Raw genomic sequence first — 22,872 nt, 5'->3', positions numbered from 1 at the left:
AGAATAAAATAATCCGAGTGGGGTGGAAAGGAAAGTTACGAAAATAGTAATCAGCCGGAAACCTGCGACGCACCGATGAGAACGTTGAAATGGAGAATGGAACGGAAGGGTCAGGCCATTCAACTACGCACAGGTACCTTGAATAACCTGCTCGTGGACCTCCGACCACACGCCGTGCGTCGGTTCATTATCATTCAAAACTCGATCGAGAGCTCGCAAGAGCGACCCGGTGCCAGTAGTAGGCCTGACCAGTCATCTGTTATCAGCCACCAAAAAATTCCGGAAACTCACCCGGTGTGGGAACGGCAATCTACCCAACAAACCGTACCACTCAAAAAGGCAGCGTTGCGATAAACTAAGATACTATCCCGACACCTGTGCTAGTGGGAATCTGGTAATTGTGGGTCCAGGATATTGGAATCCGAATCTCATTCCGCAGGTATCAGTGAGAGCTCTACTGGTCAAACAGTACACTGATAAACTAGGATACGCGTGTCCGACCGTCAGGCGCGCCCTTGGTTGTCCATGGGTCCGCTGGGCGGCCACGCGTCTGTGTCTTATGTGGATGGTAACCCCGGAGGTTTTGGTAGTAGCGCCTTAGCTACAAGGGAAATGCTTGAGCGGGGTAGTTACCTGCCGCCGTCGATGCCTCACGCGAAACTCACGAAATATCTTAGTTGATATGCTCTGGGCCACTGCTTAGCGCCTGGGCGCTCAGTGCACCCCCCAGCAGGGGATGTGGTGGCGTCATAAGACGCGGAAGGAGCCGAGCTTGCTACATATGGATAAAGGTCTAAGAAACCACCAAGTATTCGGTCTTTGCATTTCCCGTCACACAGTGGTTAATCAGATCATCCAAATAGACAAAGGCCCTGAGTCCATTTAAACCAGTCAGAACCTTATTCATTAGTCTTTGGAATGTCCCTGGTGCTCCTTTCAAACCAAATGGCATCCTCGAACACTCGAAATTACCTTTGTCCGTGTGAAAAGCCGTTTTCTCACAGTCTGATGGATTCATTGATACCTGATGGTATCCATGTGCTAAATCCAGCGTAGTGTAGTATTTGGACCTACCTAGCTGGTACAATATGTCTACGATGTTGGGAAGCGGAAATGCATCTCCTACGGTGACTTCGTTTAAGCGACAAAAGTCAACACAAACTCGATATTTTATTTTCCCGTTTATGTCCGGTTTCTTTGGGACAACCAGTAGTGGCGCGTTACATGGCGATTCACTATGTGCTATTATGCCTTCACGTTCAAGATCTTCCATTTGATCTGTGATTTCTTGACAATGCCGTTGGGGTTTCACATGAATTAGGGGAATCGTAGTTGGGGTCCGTATTTTGTAGGCTACGGCAGAAGTTGCTGTGACCTTGTCTCCTTCCAAGAAGAATACGTCCGAGTATTCGTGACAGACATGATCTAATGAAACCTTTCCTTCGGAATTTAAATGCGTTGTGCGAAGGGCTTCGTTCAACAGGGAGATTCGGTTGCCGTTAATCTGAGATTCTGGTTGCAGTTGGGGCTGTACTGTGCGCATCAACGCTTCGTGATACGGTTCGTATTTGTGATTTTCGAGACTTGCAACTTGTAATCTAACAGCTTGTTTCATTGGATTGATGAGTAGTAACAAGGCATCCTTGTTCTGGATCCTAGTGACTACGTTGCTACAAATGATTGAGTCAGCTAATACTTGGTTTGTTATTACTACTTCTTCACCTTCTAACCGATCTTCAGCTCTGACTTTGACCAATTATTCTGCACGTGGCATAAGAACTATGTCTGATTTGTTAGGAATGGTTACCTTGTTCGTTTCATAGTTGATGATGATCCAATTTAAAGCTAAGAACCCCTGTCTGAAAATACCATCATGTGGTATTGGAAAATCGGAGTGTACCACTTGGAAATCTGTGACGACAATATTTTCTCCTAATTTAACATTTAGATAGATGAGTCCAATTGTAGACACCAATGAGTCATTTTCGCCTTCAAGTTGGAATACTGTCTCTTCAAACACGATGGTCTGGTCCTTAAACGATGATATTTTTATGAGGTTCAGTTCGCTCCCTGAGTCCAGAAGTAACAATAAGGTTCCGTGGATAGTCTGAGAGATATGGCATGTTACATGGTCTCGTTCTAATTCTGACTGGAAGTAGAGGATTTGGTTGGAACGGATATTCGGATTTCGCCCACTGGATGTTCACCGTTCACTGCCGGTTATTGCTGGTTTCCCTGATTCTCTGTTTTCTTTGAATTTCGATAATGACGTTTCCTACATTCTATGAGTATACATATGACACATACGACTGCCCACTCGTCAACCACGAAAAAAGCTCCGCGCTCAATGTGCAAGCGATCGGTGCGGACCGAATCGCGGAGCGCGGACCCACGGCAAAACCAATAACCGTGTTCCAAGTGTATCAACGCACTGAGGAAGGGCAGTCCTGATAGGCACATCAAAAGACCTCGACGTGGGTCCCCGAATAAGGACGACCGAGGTGATGGAGGGCATATCCCTTCTCCGCACGGGAACAAACTACCCGAGTAGGGGTCCCATACCACCTGTGACAAACCAGTGGGCGTGAAGTAGTCGACATATGGCTAAAGGTGTAAAACCCCCCGAGGGAATGGTCTTATACTCACCATCATACAGCCGGTTAATCAATTCTATGAGTAGGTGTCCAGGCTTCTTACAATAATTGCATATGATCATTGTTCTACTACCACTCTCAGGTGGTCTGTTTGGTGGTGTTGAAGATTTCTGATCTTTAGTGCTGCGACATTCCTTAGCTGTATGTCCAATTTTTCCTCAGTAAAAACACGTTAACTTGACTCTCGGGAAATTGCTTGCCTTCGGGGTTCCAATGTAGAGTGTCTTTGATTAAGTGTTAGATCGTCTGACTCTTTCTTCTTCTCTAGCGGCTTGTATCGCCTTTTCGAGAGTCAGAGGATGACGGCCTTTTATGAAGTCATTTAATGCCCCAAACCCTTCAATAAACACTTGGACAGTCTGGGCCTTAAGACTAGCTTCTATTGATTCCGACACCTCCACTGATTTGCCATTTGTTTCCTGTTCCAAGATTAAGTTGTTTAATTGTTCGATGCCAACCGTAGAGCTGCCTCTAACCCTATGGTCTCAGTTGGTTCTATTGCACGAACGGTGGCATACCTTGCATCACCATTACGTATGATTCCTTGATTTTCTGCTGTCGTTAGTTGATAGTGACTACCATGTGAATTCACAGTCCTCACTCCCTGTGAGAGCGATTCACCTAGGGAATTTTGTGTTTCGTTTGGTGATTGAACATTTTCATCATTCACTAATATGTCTGTTTCTACGATAGTCTGATCTAGTAAGTTAGTTATAAGGCAGTGGTTCGCACTTGTCAATACTTTATCTACACCCCTGATAGTCTGATCAACGTTCTTAAAAAGATTATCTGTTTTCTGTAGTTGAGCACAAAAGAAAGTAGATGTTAGGTCTAACAAAGGTTTTTCAGATTTGGGTAGATCTTGGTTAGAGAATGTCACGGACAAACTAGTGCGTGGAATAGGGCTTGGGTGTTCAATCGGATTTTGAAAATTTTCAATAGCGGTTTCTACTAGATTTTCTGCACTATCACCTAACTCAGTTGTAGGGGTTTTAATGAAATTTAACTCACTTAAATGTAATTAAATACTCCAACTAATACTAAACCTTTTGAAACCAATTAAATACTAGTGTTACAGCTATTCGTATATATTGGTTCAAAAAAAAAAAACTCTTTTAATTACTCACGCGACTGCTACTGAAATCGCTTGTATGATTCCTATTTTTTTTTTCACTCGGATTCTCATTTGATGGTCTGTTCGGATGCTTAGCTTACTTTGCACTGCTACTCAGCTTGGCTGGAAACTGGATTCACGAAAAATCGACGACGACATTCCTCTTCGACTGCTCTTGAGGAATTGACGTTCGCTAGCCCGAAACTGCTAGCTTGGAGGCCACTATCCTTTAGTGGGTTTCTGTGATGATGATCAAAATAATTGTTTTGTATATCGTCGACGGCAGCGGCTCTCTTGCGTATGATATCCGTATATATTACAAGACGACGCACGACGGCGATATATTCACGTATTATATCCGTATACATAACAAGAAGACGCGTGATATCGGTATACTCGCGTATTATATTCGTATATAATATTACGCGACAACGGCGGTGCACTCGCGTGTTATATCTGTATATAATATAACGCTACGATGGCGGCGCACACGCGTATTATATCTGTATACATATAACACAACTACTGCAGCGCACTCGCCTATTATATCTATGTGATATATATAAAACGACTCGTAATGGCTTGATAACACTTCGGACAGTGTTTGTTTACAACGCGACAACAGTGTCTTATCTCGGCAGCGCTGTATCACACAGCTGTGTTGTTATTTCGGGATGACGGTAACGACGGTAAGCGTCGCGTGTATGTGCGTACGTGCAGCAGCGGCCATAACTGTTTCGGGCGGCACTATGTACACGGCGGTGCGGACGCTCAATGATGTTCATGCTATTCCACACCAGTCTATATACTCGATGTTGGAATATGCTGATTTGCGATATTTTGGGCGGTACCTTGTACGCGGCGCTCGCTCCACAATGGCGACAATTTCTTACTACGGAAATGCCACTCTCGATGTTCTGAATTAAATTTATTAAATTTACTCACGATGGATTTTCTGATAGTTCCTATGATTTTCTTAATGCTCTTGAATTCTAGTTGTTCTGGATTTTCCGTAATTTTTAATATTACACACTTTGGGTTTAAAGATATGGTATTGTTCGAGTTGCGGTCGCAATAGACGAATTGCGGTCTTAATAATATTGAAGGTAAAATTAACGTCTTAATTGCCGTCAGTATCCGATGAGCTCTTATCCAATTTTCGATAATATGCGATGTTGCCAAAATGTTGTAATTTATTATTTTCAAGGTCCATTTCAATGCCCCCCCCCCACTTTCGAAATTTGAACTTCTGACCACTCCAAACGTTTTTGCATCGTTTGTGCAGAAATGTGCATCAAGTCGAATCCTTTGTGCATAAAAACTGAAAGCTCTATCCCTAAAACAAAATGGGGGGGGGCCATTGAAACGGTAGCCCCCCCACATTAAATATTTGGATTTTTGAATATGCCAAACGTTTGTGCATCGTTTGTGCAGAAATGTGCACCAGATCCCGACGTTTGTGCACAAAAACTCCCAGCGCTATCCAAAAAACAAAGTGGGGGGGGGGGCATTGAAACGAGACACCCTCGTGTCATATTAATAAATGTTGTTTACGTACCTAACAGGTTTAATAGAATTTTACTATTGCCATGTAAACTACAACTAGGATTTTTACCTATTTTGATATTTAACCTGTTTTGATCCCGACCGCAACTCGGATTTTTTTTTTACCAGTTATAATCTCAACCGCAACTCGGTATCAACCAAAGATCTAGATTTACGTTTTTGACAACCTCGCGTATTTACTTTAAGGTACTAGTATCAACAGGTGATCCCACCGCTGCCACCAAAATGTTATGTACGTCTACACAACTAAATAAATGAAACACGCAGTGAGGTAGTTAACCACTATACTTTATTTGAACACTATGTTAATACAAAAATATACGGATTTGTGGAGTCTCTGTTGGGCTAACAACGACTGACTCGCCTTTGGGACGAGCGCATTCGGGCGGGCCAACTGTGGAGGAAAAGTGCCCATGCAGTGGAATGCCATATACGCCGGCCGTGCTCGTTCCTACAGCGGATACATGGTTACATATATATGTCAAAGAAATGCTTATATTACAAATACTTATATTACTAATGAAATAGATTTATAAAAATAGGTTATATGTAGATTTTGAATATGGAAACTCTAGTTGGCATCGGAATGCGTGATTTCCTATTCGGAATCGGGTACAGCGCTGCTCTGGATCGATTTGCTCTTAGGACGCAAGTCTTAACATGTTGATTTAGACGAAGAGCTTTATCGAGGGATATGCAGAGGTAAGTATATTTGGTTTTCCAAGCGATTGGAGTATATTGTATTAGGATTTAACGACTGGGTGCTTTGCGGTTGTTCCCAAAGAGTACTGATGCCGTTTTCTGTATGTTCTGTTTTAGGCGCCATTTTGAGATTCAGTCAGAAAATGGGAATGTCTAAGACAAGCCGTGAGCATATTTTTTAGTCTAACAATAGTAGGGGGTTTTAGGTGTTTCAGTGCTGCATTTGGTAAATTATCGCATTCCATAGTTTCGGAAAATGGTAATTTTTATCAACTCCCATGCTTCCTCGGGAGAAGTGAATATGGTTCATTGTATTGTTTTTCTCTTAAGCTCTTCGACTGAGAGTCTGACTTTTGGGAAGTTTTTCCCTGGGTTGGGGCTGAACTGCTCTTTCATTGTGTTAGCAAATAGTTTTAATTTGGCCTGAGTCTCGTGGATTTTTTAGCCAGTGTTTCAATTCATTGGAGCAATTGGTGGTTTTTTTGTGGAACAGAGGACGATTTCACTTATCTATTGGGCGGTCTTAGAAATTGAGTGTGCTTATGAATTTTTCCCATAGTGACTGGCGGTGTTCTTTAAGGAAGTTTCTGACGTACGTGACTTAGGCATTTAGTACAGAATTGACTGCTGGATCCCTTGTATGTGGCCAGTTTATCTTTAGGTACTATTTGATAGTGATCTCTAGTAAAATCTTGGTTGGAAGTGACTTGTTGGCATGGGTTTTATTGGCGAAATATGAGTATTCTGATTCGATGGCTGAGGTATTACATAAGACCTCGTTATACATTTCCGAGGGGATAGATAAGTCAGTTGATAATTTAGAACCAATTTGGTTTATTTACATTTTCCCCATTTTATCCTTTTTTCAGGAGCTGGAAGGTTAACTGTTATAGGAGAGTCACTTATGGTCATTACGATTAGATTGTAAACTGATGTCAATCTATTAAGGTTAGTAAGGCTAAATCTGTGAAAACAAATTTGGTAAAAATAAATTGTATAACCTGATACAATATTGCACCTTACACTATATGTTTCATTTTAAAATTATTAATTAATAAATTGAATACGACAAAAATAAATCAGAAATTTCAAATGAATTGAAGTGTTTCTTTGGATTTGCTTTTTTACATTCTTCTGAAATTTCTGATGCGTTTTATGAACTATTTTCTATTGCTCCTGAAAAATTATAAGATATCAGAAATGTTAGAATATATTTTATCAAATTTTATTGAAAACTACAGCAGATATCCACCGCATCTCTGGGCTGAGCGACCTTCGAACGAGCCAAGGAGTACTTGTGGTCCAGAATCAGACGACCGTCATTTGAAAGATCAATTTTATAACCCAAACCCATCTATTTATAATTTGATCGAATTGCTCAAACAACACAAAGCAGAAGTTTACATAAAAATGCAATAAAATGAACGAAAACTACAAAACTTAGCTCTAAATTCAACTCCAATATAAAAGCATGGAACTTATACATCTTTACATAGAAAAAAATTTCAAGATTGAATAACTTAAAAACTGTGGGCTTCAAATTTAAAATTTAATATTAAGGTACTATTTATAATAGTATACTAATTAAATTATATTAAATACAATTTTTTTGTTAATGTAAATTATTAATTATAATATTTTATGATTAAATTGATTATCTTGATTGTGGGTGTTTTTATACTTATTAATATTTACTAATAATATGCAATTTAAATTTTTTAAATTAATTTTATAATCACGAATAGCATAGTATTATAAACTATATGATTTTAATAAAATACACTTTTTTTATAAAATTTAATTGTGCGTATGGGTTATTAAAAAAATAATTTACTTTGCGCCTATGGAATATTTATTTTTGCGCTTTTGGGTTGCGTTTGAATCATATTTTGCGTTTATGGGCTACAGCCGGCTGAATTCACTGTTGGAAAGGTTTACTAGTGCAATTTCCTGTGAAGTGGGTGGTAGGAGTGAAGGGTTAGAGAGAATAAGTGACAAGTGCGTAACTCTGCTCAACTCGAGCGTACGGACAAGACAAGTTTTTGGTCGCTGGCGGCGACTTGGCCGGAGCCTGGCGTCCACGGGCCGCGGAAGGCGCTGTCTCGCGTACCGGTTGTCACACGACGTAATAAAAGCGGCAAAAAGGTCGAACAACACTATTAGTGCATATTTTTATTTGTATCTATAACCTATTGTAATATATTTAATCATCTATATTATGTAAGCACATTATACATCATAAAAAATAAAAAAATATAAAATTAGGTGCAAGTAACTTGTAATGTATACTTACTGTTAAGAGTTGGTACAATGTCACCAATTTCATCATTTACGGTTTCGATCTTATATTTTTTATCTATAAAAGGATAAATTATATAACACGTAAATCTCAGTTTGTTATTGATTTTTTGTTTTTATGATATTCAACAGCGTTTCCAAATTAACTATTTGTCAATCTAAATGAAACATTTTTTTAAGAATCATAAATCAATAGCACCTAGTGGTGATATAAACATTTTAAGTCAGTGGCAACACAAAACTGCTTATATTTATTAATGTTATTTTGAATAGTCGACTCGCATGAGAAATACATATAATACAATGTAGGTCAACTTTAAAATTCCATGTGTCCGGGTATGCTCTTCCTATCCTTTCATTATTTCACTACGTAAGACAAATTATTCCCTTAACAAATTACTAAATATAATGAAGCGTATTGTCAAGGAAGATCCGTTTTTAGTTTTTAAGTTTTAATTTGTAATTCTTTTCTTTGTCTTATTTCCTTTTCTATTTTGATTGTTATATCCACTACACATTTTTGTATTGTACATTTATTATGTTAAATTGATATTCTGTACTTTGGACTGTGGCCCGTATTAAAATAAAATAAAATAAAATATATCAAATCCTCATAGAATAATTCATTGACTATAGATACTAAAAACATTATCATACACATCATGTTCAGGACACTCAAACATACTTATACAAATTCATAATTTAATTACAAAACTACATCCTCTCTACGATTGTTAGTACGTGTGATCGTTATATTTCTGAGAAATACAACAGTAATGCAGTTCATTCTATGTGTTCGAACTGGCCGCCGTTTAATGTGCAGCAGTTGGCAACCGGTCCGCGAGACAGACGGCGCATCGCGCCGACCGCGGACACCGGGCTCCGGACGAATCGCTGCCGGCAACATTATACTAGTCCTCTCCGTACGCTCCAGGCGAGCCCACCGTACGTATATCGCGACCGTCCGTCGTTCGGCCACCACGTGTAAAGCGATTTATGTCATAGTATTGCATTGTAGCTGTGTGTCGATTATTATTTCGCGCTAGTGCATTACTTCGTGATCGCGCCGTCCGGCTAGCTATTATTATTGCTTATGAGTATGGTACTGTGGTGTGTCCTCCGTGTCATGCCACGCTCGGTGCCGTGATCACGTAACTTGCGTATTACGTAATCCAGTCACTCGCCGCCGCCCGGTGCCGCCGCCAACAGCCACCGCACCCCGTTCACCTGCTTGTCATCGCCATCGTCGCCGCAGCTGGCTCAGCCGCCGCCGATACACCGCCCCACCACGGCGCTTGTGCCAGCGGTAATATTTTATCTATTAACATAATTGTTATCTACGCCTAACAAAATTATTATTTGTTCCTTATTATTGTTTTGGAGTATTGCAATACACACCTTATTATTATTATTACAACGATAGTGTCATTATTTTATATATCGGTCACCTATCCCATCCAAATTTGAACACCATTTTCTCGTCACTTAAGTAGCTGCTCGGCCAAATGCTAGTGAATAGCCGGCAGCCCAAACATTTGTTAGCAGAGCGTGGTTGTTTATTATTTGATTGTGGTATTCACGTTTGGATTGGGTTCGTGACAGCTTGGGTAGGACCATTGTCCCCGTTAGTTATTGTATTTGAGCGCTGCTGGACTGAGTGATTGCCCCGTGGGTTACGTGCGCGCACCTTTTGTTTGCATCCTCCCAAACTCGTAACCAGCCGTGGCATGGCTTCTGACGAGGAGGTGGAGCGTGATAAGCGCGCAAAAGACCGAGCGTTAGTCAAACGAGAACCGTATGTCGCTGGCATTAAAGCTATCCACGTGACGGCTCGACTGGCCAGTGCTGATGCGACTCTGGAACCGCAGCTGCTCGCGGCATCTACCTGGCTGGATAATCTGTTGACTTGGTTCGATATTGAGGACAATGCTGTGTTCGACGCTTATTGTGTTCTCGATATGTTGTGCGAATACACGACTGACCTGCTCGTTGAAGTGAACGGTTGGGTAGATTATATCAGGTCTATTGTGTCACAATACCATGTTCAACCTACGCCGCCGCTGGAATCCGTTGCCGGAGATGACTTTCACGTGGCACGAACCCGCGTTTTCCACCGACTACCTGAAATTCCGTTACCACAATTCAACGGCAATATTAATAAGTGGCCTGCATTCCGAGATCAGTTCCTCGCTGTAGTGTCTCAGTTTCCGGACATACCCGACATCGAGCGGTTTTATCATTTGCGAAGCTGCGTTCACGGAGGCGCTGCCGACGTTATCCGTGGCATACTGATTTTGGGAGCTACATTCGCCGTAGCTTGGGCCGCATTATTATCTTTACGACAAACCGCGTTTAGTCGCGGGATCATTCGTCGACCAATTGTTGCAAGTACATGTGTCGTCCGTGGATAGTTTGTCGGGCCTGAGTAAATTTATGTCGGTGTTTGGTGAAGGTATTTCAGTCCTTACCGCATTACAGGTTCCGGACATAGGCGATTTCATTTTATTTTCAATGGCGTGACAGTGCCTTTCATCGTCGTGCCGCACGTTGTTTGAGTCGGGAACGACAGGTGACTTACCCCCGATGGATGGCTTGTTCACATTTATTAAAAATCGTATTTCAATTCTCGAGCGCGTACAGGGCGTCACTAGTAAACAGGCCATGCTCTGTTGGCCTATAGGTATGCATTTACATAAGAACAACCTATTTTACGAATTATCATTAATGCCAACATATTTGACTTTATGACTAATTTTTATTTGTATTACCTATCTATTTTAATATATTTAATCATCAACAATCTATATATGATTTGTAAAATATTTAAATATAACATTATAAATGACTACTATCTTATGTATACTTACAGAATCTGGTCATTATGGTTTGAAATGTATCAACATCCTCTATGAAAATATAAATAATATAACACAATACATATAGATCAATCTCGGATTGTTACTGTTTTTAAATTTCATTCTAATCAACTACACAAACTGGTGAACGTAATGACAACATATATATATATTATATATAAATTAGCCTGATGCAATTGAATTGATAAGTGAATTAACAATCTATTTTCCGTACCTAATAGATTGAATATCTAACCGAAATATTATACTCGAATTATTAAGTGTAAATATCACAATGGCTATCATATTATATCTAAATAAGTCAATGACATGTTCTATTGTGTAAAATCTCTAAATTGGGCTTTAAAATTGATATGAACGGTCCAATAGACAAGAATTTGAAGAAAATCCAAGAATAGGTACTATCAGTTTTTAAAAAAATATATAATAAGTTCACATACCTTTATATATAAATGTATGTATGGACTGATTGTTAAATGCAAAAAACAAGTGGCAAACGTCCAGCATAATTTTATACTATTTCTCTTTTGAACAAACTCCTCACATGTTTTATATTATTAATTTTGAGTATCGTATTTGTATCGAGGGCAGTAAGTGCTATCAGTTGGTCGAGTGATGGTTGTACCATACCGTCACGGTTGACAGACACAGCCAGTACTTACAGTTTTCTAACAAAGTTCGTCATAATAAATTAGTGCTTTTTTATTAGTCTAAAAAATGAACGTACCAAATTTTCCTTTTATGAGTCCTTTTTCAAACATTTGCCCTATAAAAGTTTCGATTATAAATAACAGAAAATAAATTTAAATAAAACAAGTCTACGCCTGTGCCTATTGACTAATTTTATGTTTTTCATTTTGAGCCGTCCAAGTCAGGTGGAGAATGGATCTTGGTCCATCCGAATTTAAATAAAAGTTATATCTAAAGGTTCTTTGTGACTTAGGTGCTATGTTTATAGCATACACTTTTATTTATTACGTATTACTTTTTTCAGCTTACGAAAAAAGAATTTTTTTGGTTTAATTAAATTGTTGCTACTGGTTACATATTATATTAATACTATAATTGAAAGAAATATGACATATACGTTTGATTAGAAATATATTAATTGAAAGTATAAATCTTAAGCTGGAGCAACGTTGGTCCGGACAGATAGTATTAATAATAATAGTATTATATTGGGTGCGGCCTGTTTCGTCCAAAATCAACCTTTCCCGTTTCGCCCAGATACAAGTTTCAAACAAAGCCATTTTAGTCGTTTTCATATAAAGTTGGCAATGGTTTTTAAATAAAATAGTATGTATAGTATACCATATAATATTATATATTATTATTAACTATTTAAAAAAAAACATTACACAATATAATATAATATTACTATTTTCCACTAAAGTTAAGTTAATTTAAATAATTATTTAAAAATAATATTTGAGTTTTATTTATCTTTACCTAGGGAAAAAGAACGATGGTATGAAATACAATATTTATTATTACCATTCATTTTTATTTTACTTCCAGACAAAAAATATGAAACATATGTGTATACGTTTAAATCAATACAAAATAAATGCAAAGAATTAGGACTAGTTTTTATTTTTTGAATATTGACTTTGAAAAAGCAATCAATTTAGCAGTCAATGCAGTTTGGTCTTCGTCGAAAATAATTGGTTGCTGTTTTCACCTAACGCAAGCATGGTATAGGAACGTTAAAAAATATGGTTTAGCAACTGAATATCAAAATAATACGAGTATTGGGAAATGGATTCAACATACTTTTGGCTTAATATTTTTAGAGCCAACTCAAGTATCCGATTGCTTTACTCAAGATTTAATGGCTGAATGTCCAACTGACGAATAATTAGTTAAATTTTGTATTTATTTAGTAGAAAATTATATTTCTGACGACAGTGTTTTCAATCCAACATTATGGGCATGCAATTCAGCAGTTGAAAGTTTAAATCTTAAGCTGGAGGGACAGATTAATAATGGTGGTAGTATATTTTGTGGGTAAGGCATTATTTGAGGTGTTTTAAAACACAGATGACGATTGCTAAACGAACCATATATTGTGATGGCTGAAATTGATCCAAAACTAAAATGATTCTCTGTTCGTGGCAGATTTACTATTTGTTCTGACGCTTTTAATCAGGGCTTGAAACCGATTGAAAGAATTTCGGTTTCGGTTTCGATTTTGTATATCAGAAAAAAAATTTTTAGATTTTGGTTTCAATTTTTCAATAACAATATTAGGACATTTTGTATACCGGTTTTCATTTTTTTTTCGCTTTCGGTTTTGAATTTAATACTGGTTTTAAATTTTTCTTGGTTTCGAATTTTAATTATAATACCGGTTTCCAATTTTTTTCGTTTTCGGTTTCATCTTGATTTTGTTTTCAGTTTTAGTTTTTAAACTGTTTATACCGTATTAGATACGAATCGGTTGCAAGGCACAGGCTATTTACGTTCATTTTTAGTTTATTAATTTATTTGAACCGCCAGATCGCGCGTTCAAGTTGCCTTTTGTATAAAGTAAACTTTTCAAAATGTTCAAAATAAATAACGTTTTTTAAATTTTATTTTCAGTTTCGGTTTAGATGTTAAGTTAACCAGTATCCAATTTTTTCCGGTTTTGGTTTTTTAACGGTCTATACCGGTTTCTGCTTTTATTTGATATTATGTTAGACAAAACGCACAATACCATTTTATGGTTACTTGTATGTATAATAATTTAACTTGGACAATCATTTTTCTGAACTCTGCATGGTTGGATTTCCAGTTACCTACTGACACTTCATATTGAGTTTGCACTTGACATAAAAAAGTATTTTTTTAAAGCTTCAATCAGCATCAAAAATTTAAGTTTTGGTGCAAGAGTGACAAAACATTTATACCTGTATATATATTTAATATTTGTTTGGCCATCACAATATGAAGTAACCAAGCATATAAGTAAAAGTTAAAATAACTACTTGTCATTTGATATTTAGTTGATTTTTACTATGTTTATAATAATATATCAGTTACAGTTCTAAAATATATGTTTGATTTATATTCAATAAAAAACTATTTTTGTATAATTAAAACAAGTAAAAAGTGTTCCATTTGGTTAGTTCTCCGAATAATAATTTAAAAATGGCAGACATAAAAACAGTTTCGATCATACAATATCAACTATATAGTTTATATTATTTTATTAAATGCAGTTGTAGAACTTCATTGTATATTATCATAACTCACTGAATTGATTGAATTTGAAATTGAAAATTAATTATTTTTATAAAATGTTTAGCTTAGTTTAGGCTCATAAGGAATAGTCATAGAGCAAGTTCTACTTTGTGCAGTTAATATTTTATTTTAATATCACTATGTGTAAGAATTCAATAAAAATAAAATAAATTATACACATCATTAAATCATAAATGCACCCACATAATATAATGTTGTCTCCATCACCTACACATAGGTAATATACTAAAATGTATGTCCAGCAGTTACAAATTTGTACTGTTATTTTAAATATGATAGTGAATTATTGATCTATAGTCAAACATAATTTAAGAACATTATACGTCTTGTCTCGTTTTTTTTTTACGATATTTTAATTTTTAAGTGAATTATATAGGCATTTTCAAATATAAATATTTTAAAATTTACTCATCACTCACTTAAAGTTAAAATATAGTGAAACATCAACGAGTGAACACAGTTAATATTTTTACATTTAAGTTTGATAATAGGTCAATTCACTCGTATATTTAAGATGACCACACGCACTAATTTGAACTGTAATAAGATTATTAATATGATATAAAATATATTATTATGCGTTAGTAAGACGGAGGAAACTGAAGCTGGTACGAAGTCCTCCCAAGTAACACCTCCTCAACTGACATATTGAACTATGTACTTGAACGTTATGCCATATTTTATTTTTCATATTATTTTAAAATTCAAATTACAGATTAACAAACTTTTATGATAAATGCATTAGAAATGTGATTACGTTGAACGAAAGTCAATGTATTTATAACAGCAGTATGTTGTGTATATTGCAAAGTAAAATCAAATTACTTACTATAGCATTTGACTGCAAGTTCAAATTCTAAAGAAGTAAATATTACGTAAAAAATGTATTAGGTATTTTAAAAACAAAACGAAAGCAAGATAGTTGACTACTAAGAGAACGTCACAACCGCTGACAAATATACAAGTGTACACTCTATACATACTTAATGTGTTTTTAACATAATAAATATTTTCATTTTTAACATAGTTTTTTACTAGCCTAATTACTCATTTTAGAGTTAAAATATCAATGCATAGGCATTTGTTTAAGAATAATATTATTACCGTTGAGTTTGTTTTTGTGTCAATCAAAATTAAAATAAACAAAATTTGTTGTGTAGAACAAAATTTTTTCTAAACTAGAAATTATCACAATACTACGTATCTTATAGGTACTTTTATATTATAGGAATATAATAAATAACATATTTAATAAAATTGAATACAATATGTCTACTATAATGCTTAATGGCCATAACTCATATCATCTAGCTGCCAATGTAAATTTTAATTTAGATGAAGAAAAAAAATAAGCATAATATTGGGCATGTTTATGGATTCTGAATTTTTTTTTGTTAGAAATATAACGTAATTAGAAATCTTGTAATATTTCATAATATGTTTTGATTTATATTTGATTGAACTAACACTAATTCTATGAATTAAAATTATAATTATCTGATTTTAGATTCTCTGTATATATTAATAATCAAATTTCATAGGATGTCTTAATATAATTTAATTAAAAAAAAAATATAATATACCCACTTCCTTTACGTTCAGCTTTGTTTAATGCATCTATATTTCCAATAATATAAACCATAAAACATAAAGTTAACTTAATAATATGTTTGACCATGTTTGTAGATACCAACAATAATTTAATAATAACGTTAGTGGTGAATAACACAAAGTACGAATCCAACGTTATCGTTATCCAACAACGCGATATATAAAAGGTTTTTCTGCAAGTACAGAAATGTGTATTTTGTAGTATGCAACTGAATAAAACATTTGGGGAAATAGTAGTAGGTAAATAATATTTTGTTGTTTACATAATATGCACAGTACAGTGGTGTAAAACTCGACTGCCCGTGGCAGCTGACAACTGTAAATTGTAGACGGTAATCGATATTTTGAAGAGTCGAAAATAAAAATAAAAACAAATAAAACCAGTTTTTCATAAACCATTTGTGTGATTTAAAAATATGACTGAATATTTTCAATTCTTACCGAATGTTTAAATTTTAATTTTCTACACAACTTACAATTTTAAAAATATGAAAATTTAGAATTGTATTAATTTTTTTTAAATCATTAACGATGAAAAATGTATATAAACGATTTTACATATGTTTTAAATGCTTATAGTATTTGTTACTACAGTGCCGCAATTGCAATTTTGAGGCCCCGGTACAAAAAAATTTTAGAGGCACTTTTAGTTTTTATTTTAGTATTGGTGGAAATAGGAGGGGGGCTTAGCCACCAAATATATCATTATAGGGGATTAGCCCCCCCAGAAAAAAAAAAATATCAAGTTATTTTGGTTGTGTGGGAACCTTTGCTTACATTGATATATAAAGTGTTAGCCCTCCCTCTCCCTGGAATTGTAATGGATTTCCACTTATGTACTATAGACAGTAGCCAACAGGATAAAGGCATTTTGAGGGTTCCTGTATTCAACAAAAATGTCCTACCGACTTGTCATTTTTCTTTGGTAATTGCAACTTATGCAATAAAAAAATGTCTAACTGCACTTGACTATAATATTCAAATTATATATGATTATTATATTATATCTTAAATATTTGATTAAAAAATAGTAAATACTAGTAACAAAATAAATCCACTTATTATAGGTATATTTATTACATTTATAAATTACATAAACATATTTTTATCTTAGGAATTAAATATTTAAATACTTGTGATGCCCATCAGGTGGTACCTTGCACGGCTTTCACCTGTGGTAGTTGCGGCACTCCTGATACATGTTTATTGTTTATTGAAATAATATATTTGCATCTCCATTTTCTTTTTCCGAAAAATAATATGTTTTGGTGAATTTTATACATTAAAATTTTTATTTAAATGAGTTTATAGTATTAAGTTGTAAAATCATATATAAGATAAGTGGATTAAATCGGTACGTCTTATCTACTTATAGAATGCATAAATTATATACGTTGTAAATTGTATGAAATGTTCAATTTTTTTAGGTAGCTTAGAATTGATAATTAAAAAATATTTTGCGAAGGAATTTTAAATTTGAACATATATTACCTGTAACTGTGCACTGTCGTACACTATAACACGGTCCTTTTCAGGACCACCAATCACAGCTAAGCACGACAAAACCACCCGTTAGAATAACTTCACGCCCTCATTACAGAGCCCCAAGTTATCCCACACCCTTAACAAGGGTTACATGTAGGGAAGACCGAGACGCGTCGAACAACACTATTCCTACATCCATAGCCCCAAAACTGTGCAGGCAATACCACTTCCCGTACCGAACGCAAACCCATCATCCACGGCGGCAACGCGCGTGTTTACTAGGTGGTACGGGACACATATACCGGGCGCTTTCACTGCATCGGAATCAGTCTTCCATCAACCTTCAACAGTTCAACCACTATTAGAAGGAACGAAGACCTGAAGACCCGACAGCCTTCGAGCCAAGACGACTACAGCAGCTGCTAACCGACCAACGACAACCAGCGTAACAGCCAAAACGACGATAACCGGCCGCCAAGACCGCCAACACATTGCCACGACGCCGTCAGTTTGTGATGCGAACTACGGTTAAAACTTCAACACTTAAGCTGTGTATCTACGGAGCTACGTAAACCAATATATTCGATTATCAAGTGTCAACACTGTGAAAAAATCGAATCAAAAATGAATAATGAATCGATTCACATAAAAGATCGGACCATAGAGATCGATTCAAAAAATTGATTAATCGCATGAAAAATATCGATCTTTTAAAAGATCGATTCGAATCGCCCATCACTAATTCGATATACATCGATGTAATCATATATAATTCTATGTATCTACACACTGTTTAAACTTTAATTGTATTTTATTCACTTATCTGGCCGTTATTATTATTATTACATTATTATGGATGTTTGAATAATACATTTATTTGTGTTTAATAATACATTTAATTGTGTTTACGTTAAACAATATACCAGCTACGTTATTAAGGACCAAACAATGTCTACAATCACATAATGCAATATTTATAGAATTAAAAACTAAACAAAAAAAACAGTATATATCAATTATTGTGCACTTGTGCGTTGGAACTAAGACCAACTGACATTTCGTGAACGCGAATTTTTAAGTGTACAAACCACATATCGACGGGTTTCAAAAGAAATAAACTTAACAAATGAAGTACAAACGGCAATTAAAAAGACGAAATGAATCGAGAAACACGAAAAAAGCAATAATAACAACCTACGCTGGCGTCGATTGCGATGGCTATGGACGGATATCGCGTACAAACCACGCGGCTTTTAAAAGAAACAAACTATATGTGAATTAGTTAAAGTGGATTAGTGATAAGGATTTTGGATTAATGATAGGAATGGTGGATTATTGATGAAAATTAGTGAAAAGGATTTTGGATTAATGAAAAGAATGATGGATTTTGATAAGAAAAGTGGATTAATGATAAGCATTTTGGATGACTGATAAGGACGTTGGATTAATGATAATAATGGTGGATTTGTGATAAAGATGGTGGATTAGTTAACCGGATAGCTGTAAGTTTTTTACTGACGTCAAAAACACCAAATCAAGTAATAAAATTCAAATATTTCGGACGGTCCAACTAATCATATAGCCACTTCGATTTATTTGGGGTCTAGCAGGTTCGTCACCTACCTCAACGTTGGACTTATATGTCTCGGCAACAGGTATGCAACGTTCATTACTGCTGCAGAAACCGCAAATTTAGTAATAAATTACATGAAAAAAAAATGTAAAACAATTCGGGCGTCCATGCAAATCATATAGCCACTGTCTTTTTTTGAGTGTCTAGCAGGTCAGTCGCCTCGAATGAAGTTCGCCGTACTAATAAGGGTAGGCTATCCAACTTTGTCGGATAGTGGACAATGTGCGACGGCCGGGTCACGTCGTCAGGTATGCAATCTGACTGCGTCGAATCGCGGACAGCGTTCATTACTGTCACCGAAAACACTAAATTAAGTAATAAATTCAAAAAGTTTCGGGTGCATATATTCAAGCCTGTATAAGATAGTAATAGCGACACGACGGCGGAGCTCTCCGCGATGTCAATCGGCCCACGGACTCGTCGTGAACGAAGTGCGGCCGCGAGCGGCCTATACATCTAGGAGGGAACGCGAATAAGGTTTCAACGGAACTGTACGGAGTCCGAATAGGCGGTAAAACTCGAATTTTGAAAAAAATCGTACAATTTTCGTTAATTACGAATAATATAGATGGAAATGATAGCAAAAGGTAAATATCAAAAAAAAAAATATGGATTACACGACCGCCGCAAATTAACGACAATCCCGGTGACCGGCATCGAAACCACGACCCGCAAGCAGTGTTGGGAATTATCTAGATTAAATTATCTAGATAAGATTTTTTGAAAAAAATTATCTTTTAGAGTATCTAGACAATTATGTTACGATTTATCTAATGTTCATTTTAGATAAAAAATTGGCCTATCTAGATAAATTTATCTAGATAAATATTATAGTACCCCTACAAAATTATAAAACAAATGTTACTAAAGTTCTTAAATAATATAAATTATTTATAAAATTAGAAGAATATATTTCTTGTTATTATTGTCAACGACGGTATTACGATAATACGAGAACCTGTGTGCGGGCATGCACTATACATCGTTCTCTACTAGCCATAAATCATGAGCTTATTACAATTAATTAGGTATAGGTTTATTTCCCCATCCATTTTAAAAATAAATTAAAATTAACTTCGTAGAAATGAGAACGCACCAGAACGCTGATGAAAACCGGTTGAACCTCTGATAACGATGCGTCGATGCGCGATGCAGTGCGTTTTTTGAAATAGTATTATAGCATATTATTTCATAAGACTAAATTTAAAGTTAAGACAATTTAGATCAGTACCCCTCATAGACCATAGTCCATAGTAGTATAGTTTATTACCCCCTCAATTCTCATTGACCATAGTAGTATAGTTTAGTAGCCTCATATTTTATTTGATCATACGATTACCCATACCATCATAATTTAATATAATATGTAAATTTATTATACTAGGCAATGTTCAGTATCTAAAAATACATAAGTAGTTTTATGTCTAAAATTTAAAAATACAATATCATTTTGCTACTTGATAGTAGCAACTTGCTACTATGGCTTGATTTTCAGAAAAATGTAGTTATACTTATATGGTCATAAATCCTATATTTTTGACTTAACAAATCAATTTTGTTTTACTGGTATCATAGTTTTTACTTTTTACAATGAAAACTTAATATTCATAAAAAAATAGTCATACACTCATACATCACGATTAATCAAAGTACCTATTATAATATTTTAATTAAATGTATGATACTAAAACAACTTTGTATAAAAATAATTAGATCTCATTTGTATTTAAATAATAATTAATGTATTAATACAATTATTGTATTACATAAAATGTATCACAATTGAAATTTACTTTTCATTATAGTTATATTAAATATATTTTTAAAATAAGTATAAAAATAATAACCAAAAAGCTACGCCTAACTGATCTAAGTAACTTAAACAAGGCTATATTGTATACAGGTACTAATATTATTATTATTATTATTATTATTAAAATATTGAAAATATTTTTTTTTATTAATATTTTGCAGTTGTAATTTTATAATTTATATTTTGTTTTATAAACTATTAAAAATGTTGTATTCAATAATAAAACAATACGCTTATATTTTAGCATTCAACTATTTCTTACCAAACATTGATTATAATGTAATATTTACTATTTATATGTTTTTTAAATATTTAAGGTGAAGTTTATCCTTTTTTATATTGGTTTAATATGATTTACAAGTGGCTATAGCCTATAAGTGCATACAGAGGCATTTGACAATATTTATTTAGAACCAACTTTTCCTTGAGATAATACAAATAAATAATTTTTTACTTGATTAGTTTGTATTAAAATGTATAAATTATTATTAATTCATTATTGTATGCATTTGTATAACTAAGTAGGGGTAGAATTATTACAGTACCTATTAAAGAATAAAGAGTCAGCTAACTACATAATTTTGAACATTCAAACCAATACCAGTATTCCAGAAATTGGTTTAAATGTTTTTGTCGCCGCCGCGACAATAGCTATGTACCCACCGACCGACCACACACAGTTATTATTAAGATTATTAATTATTATATAATATGTAGATTAGACCGCGACCTGGTACTGTCCGGCAAGGGCAAGGCGCGGTGCGGCAATCAGTTCGTTCGCTCGTCGCAAACAGTCGACACGTAGCCACCTTTTTTATAGGCGCGAATCGCCGTAAAAATTGTATTGTGATAATAAATTGTAAGGCGTTAATCGCCATCGTTTTTTATACCGCACCTAGTTGTCATGGCACAAATCGCCATCGTTTTTTATACCGTACCTAGTTGTCGTGGCGCAAATCGCCAGCGTTATTATTATTATTTTTGGTCGGGCTATTATTATTGTATTTAATTATTGTTACGATGCATTGTGTGTGCCGTCATCAATATTATAGTTATTATTGTATCTAATTATTGTTACGACGCATTGTGTGTGCCGTCATCATTATTATAATTATTATTAAAAACCATAGGATAGCTGGCCAGCTGATGACCGTCGTATTGTAAGTTTTTCTTATATATATATACTTTTATTAATATCTTTTTGTATTATCGGTTTGATACAACCAGCGCCATTTATAATTATAATTTATACATTTGTACCGCTGTGGTATTATTATATATTATATTGTGTATTATCAATATTATTAAATTAAATTTGTGAATTACACAGCAACGCATTTTACCTAAAACGTGTTACAATTTTCTTTTAATTATATACACATCACATTACACACACATTTACACACCCACCCACACACTAGCACTCTCTGGTCTTGCTCGGCGACCCCGTCCACTTCCTTTGAGTCACTACACACACATACACATCTATACACAGGTCGGTCGGTGTGTGAGTACAGCGCGCGAAGTAATTAGCGATCGGGCCGTACGGGCTAACTATTGTTCCGTCCCCGGCGCAATCAGTTTTGATGTTTCATTCTTATAGCTATAATATTCAAATAGTTACATTTGAAGGCTCAATCCGTTGTTATTATAAATATTATGTCATTATATTAATATATATCTAATATTACAAAAATACTAAAAAACATTAAAAATAAGTGTAAAAAAATGATATTTATCTAGATAAATGTATTGTTGTATTTATCTTTATCTTGATAAATTACATTTATGTTATTTTTATTTTTATCTAGATAATTTTTTAGTTATCTATTCCCAACACTGCCCGCAAGTCATCCGCACATACGCCTAAAACT

At 35.1% G+C, this 22,872-nt stretch overlaps 1 protein-coding gene across 1 annotated transcript in view; it reads right to left on the bottom strand.

Moving 5' to 3' along the window:
• The window catches only part of LOC132947793 (uncharacterized), a 30,556-nt gene extending 14,422 nt beyond the window's left edge, over positions 1-16,134 (bottom strand). Inside the window, exons 1-4 of the mRNA XM_061018026.1 lie at positions 16,044-16,134; positions 15,286-15,312; positions 11,938-11,976; positions 8,330-8,392 (exon numbers count right to left, since the gene is read on the bottom strand). Of these exons, the coding sequence (XP_060874009.1) occupies positions 8,330-8,392; positions 11,938-11,976; positions 15,286-15,312; positions 16,044-16,134 (220 nt within the window). The remainder of the gene's footprint in view (positions 1-8,329; positions 8,393-11,937; positions 11,977-15,285; positions 15,313-16,043) is intronic.
• Positions 16,135-22,872: the final 6,738 nt, after the last annotated feature.

This window comes from Metopolophium dirhodum, chromosome 6 (assembly GCF_019925205.1).
Source record: "Metopolophium dirhodum isolate CAU chromosome 6, ASM1992520v1, whole genome shotgun sequence".
NCBI lineage: Eukaryota > Metazoa > Arthropoda > Insecta > Hemiptera > Aphididae > Metopolophium > Metopolophium dirhodum.
Note: the sequence above shows the minus strand (reverse complement) of the source record. Positions and strands in the feature narration are given on the sequence as shown.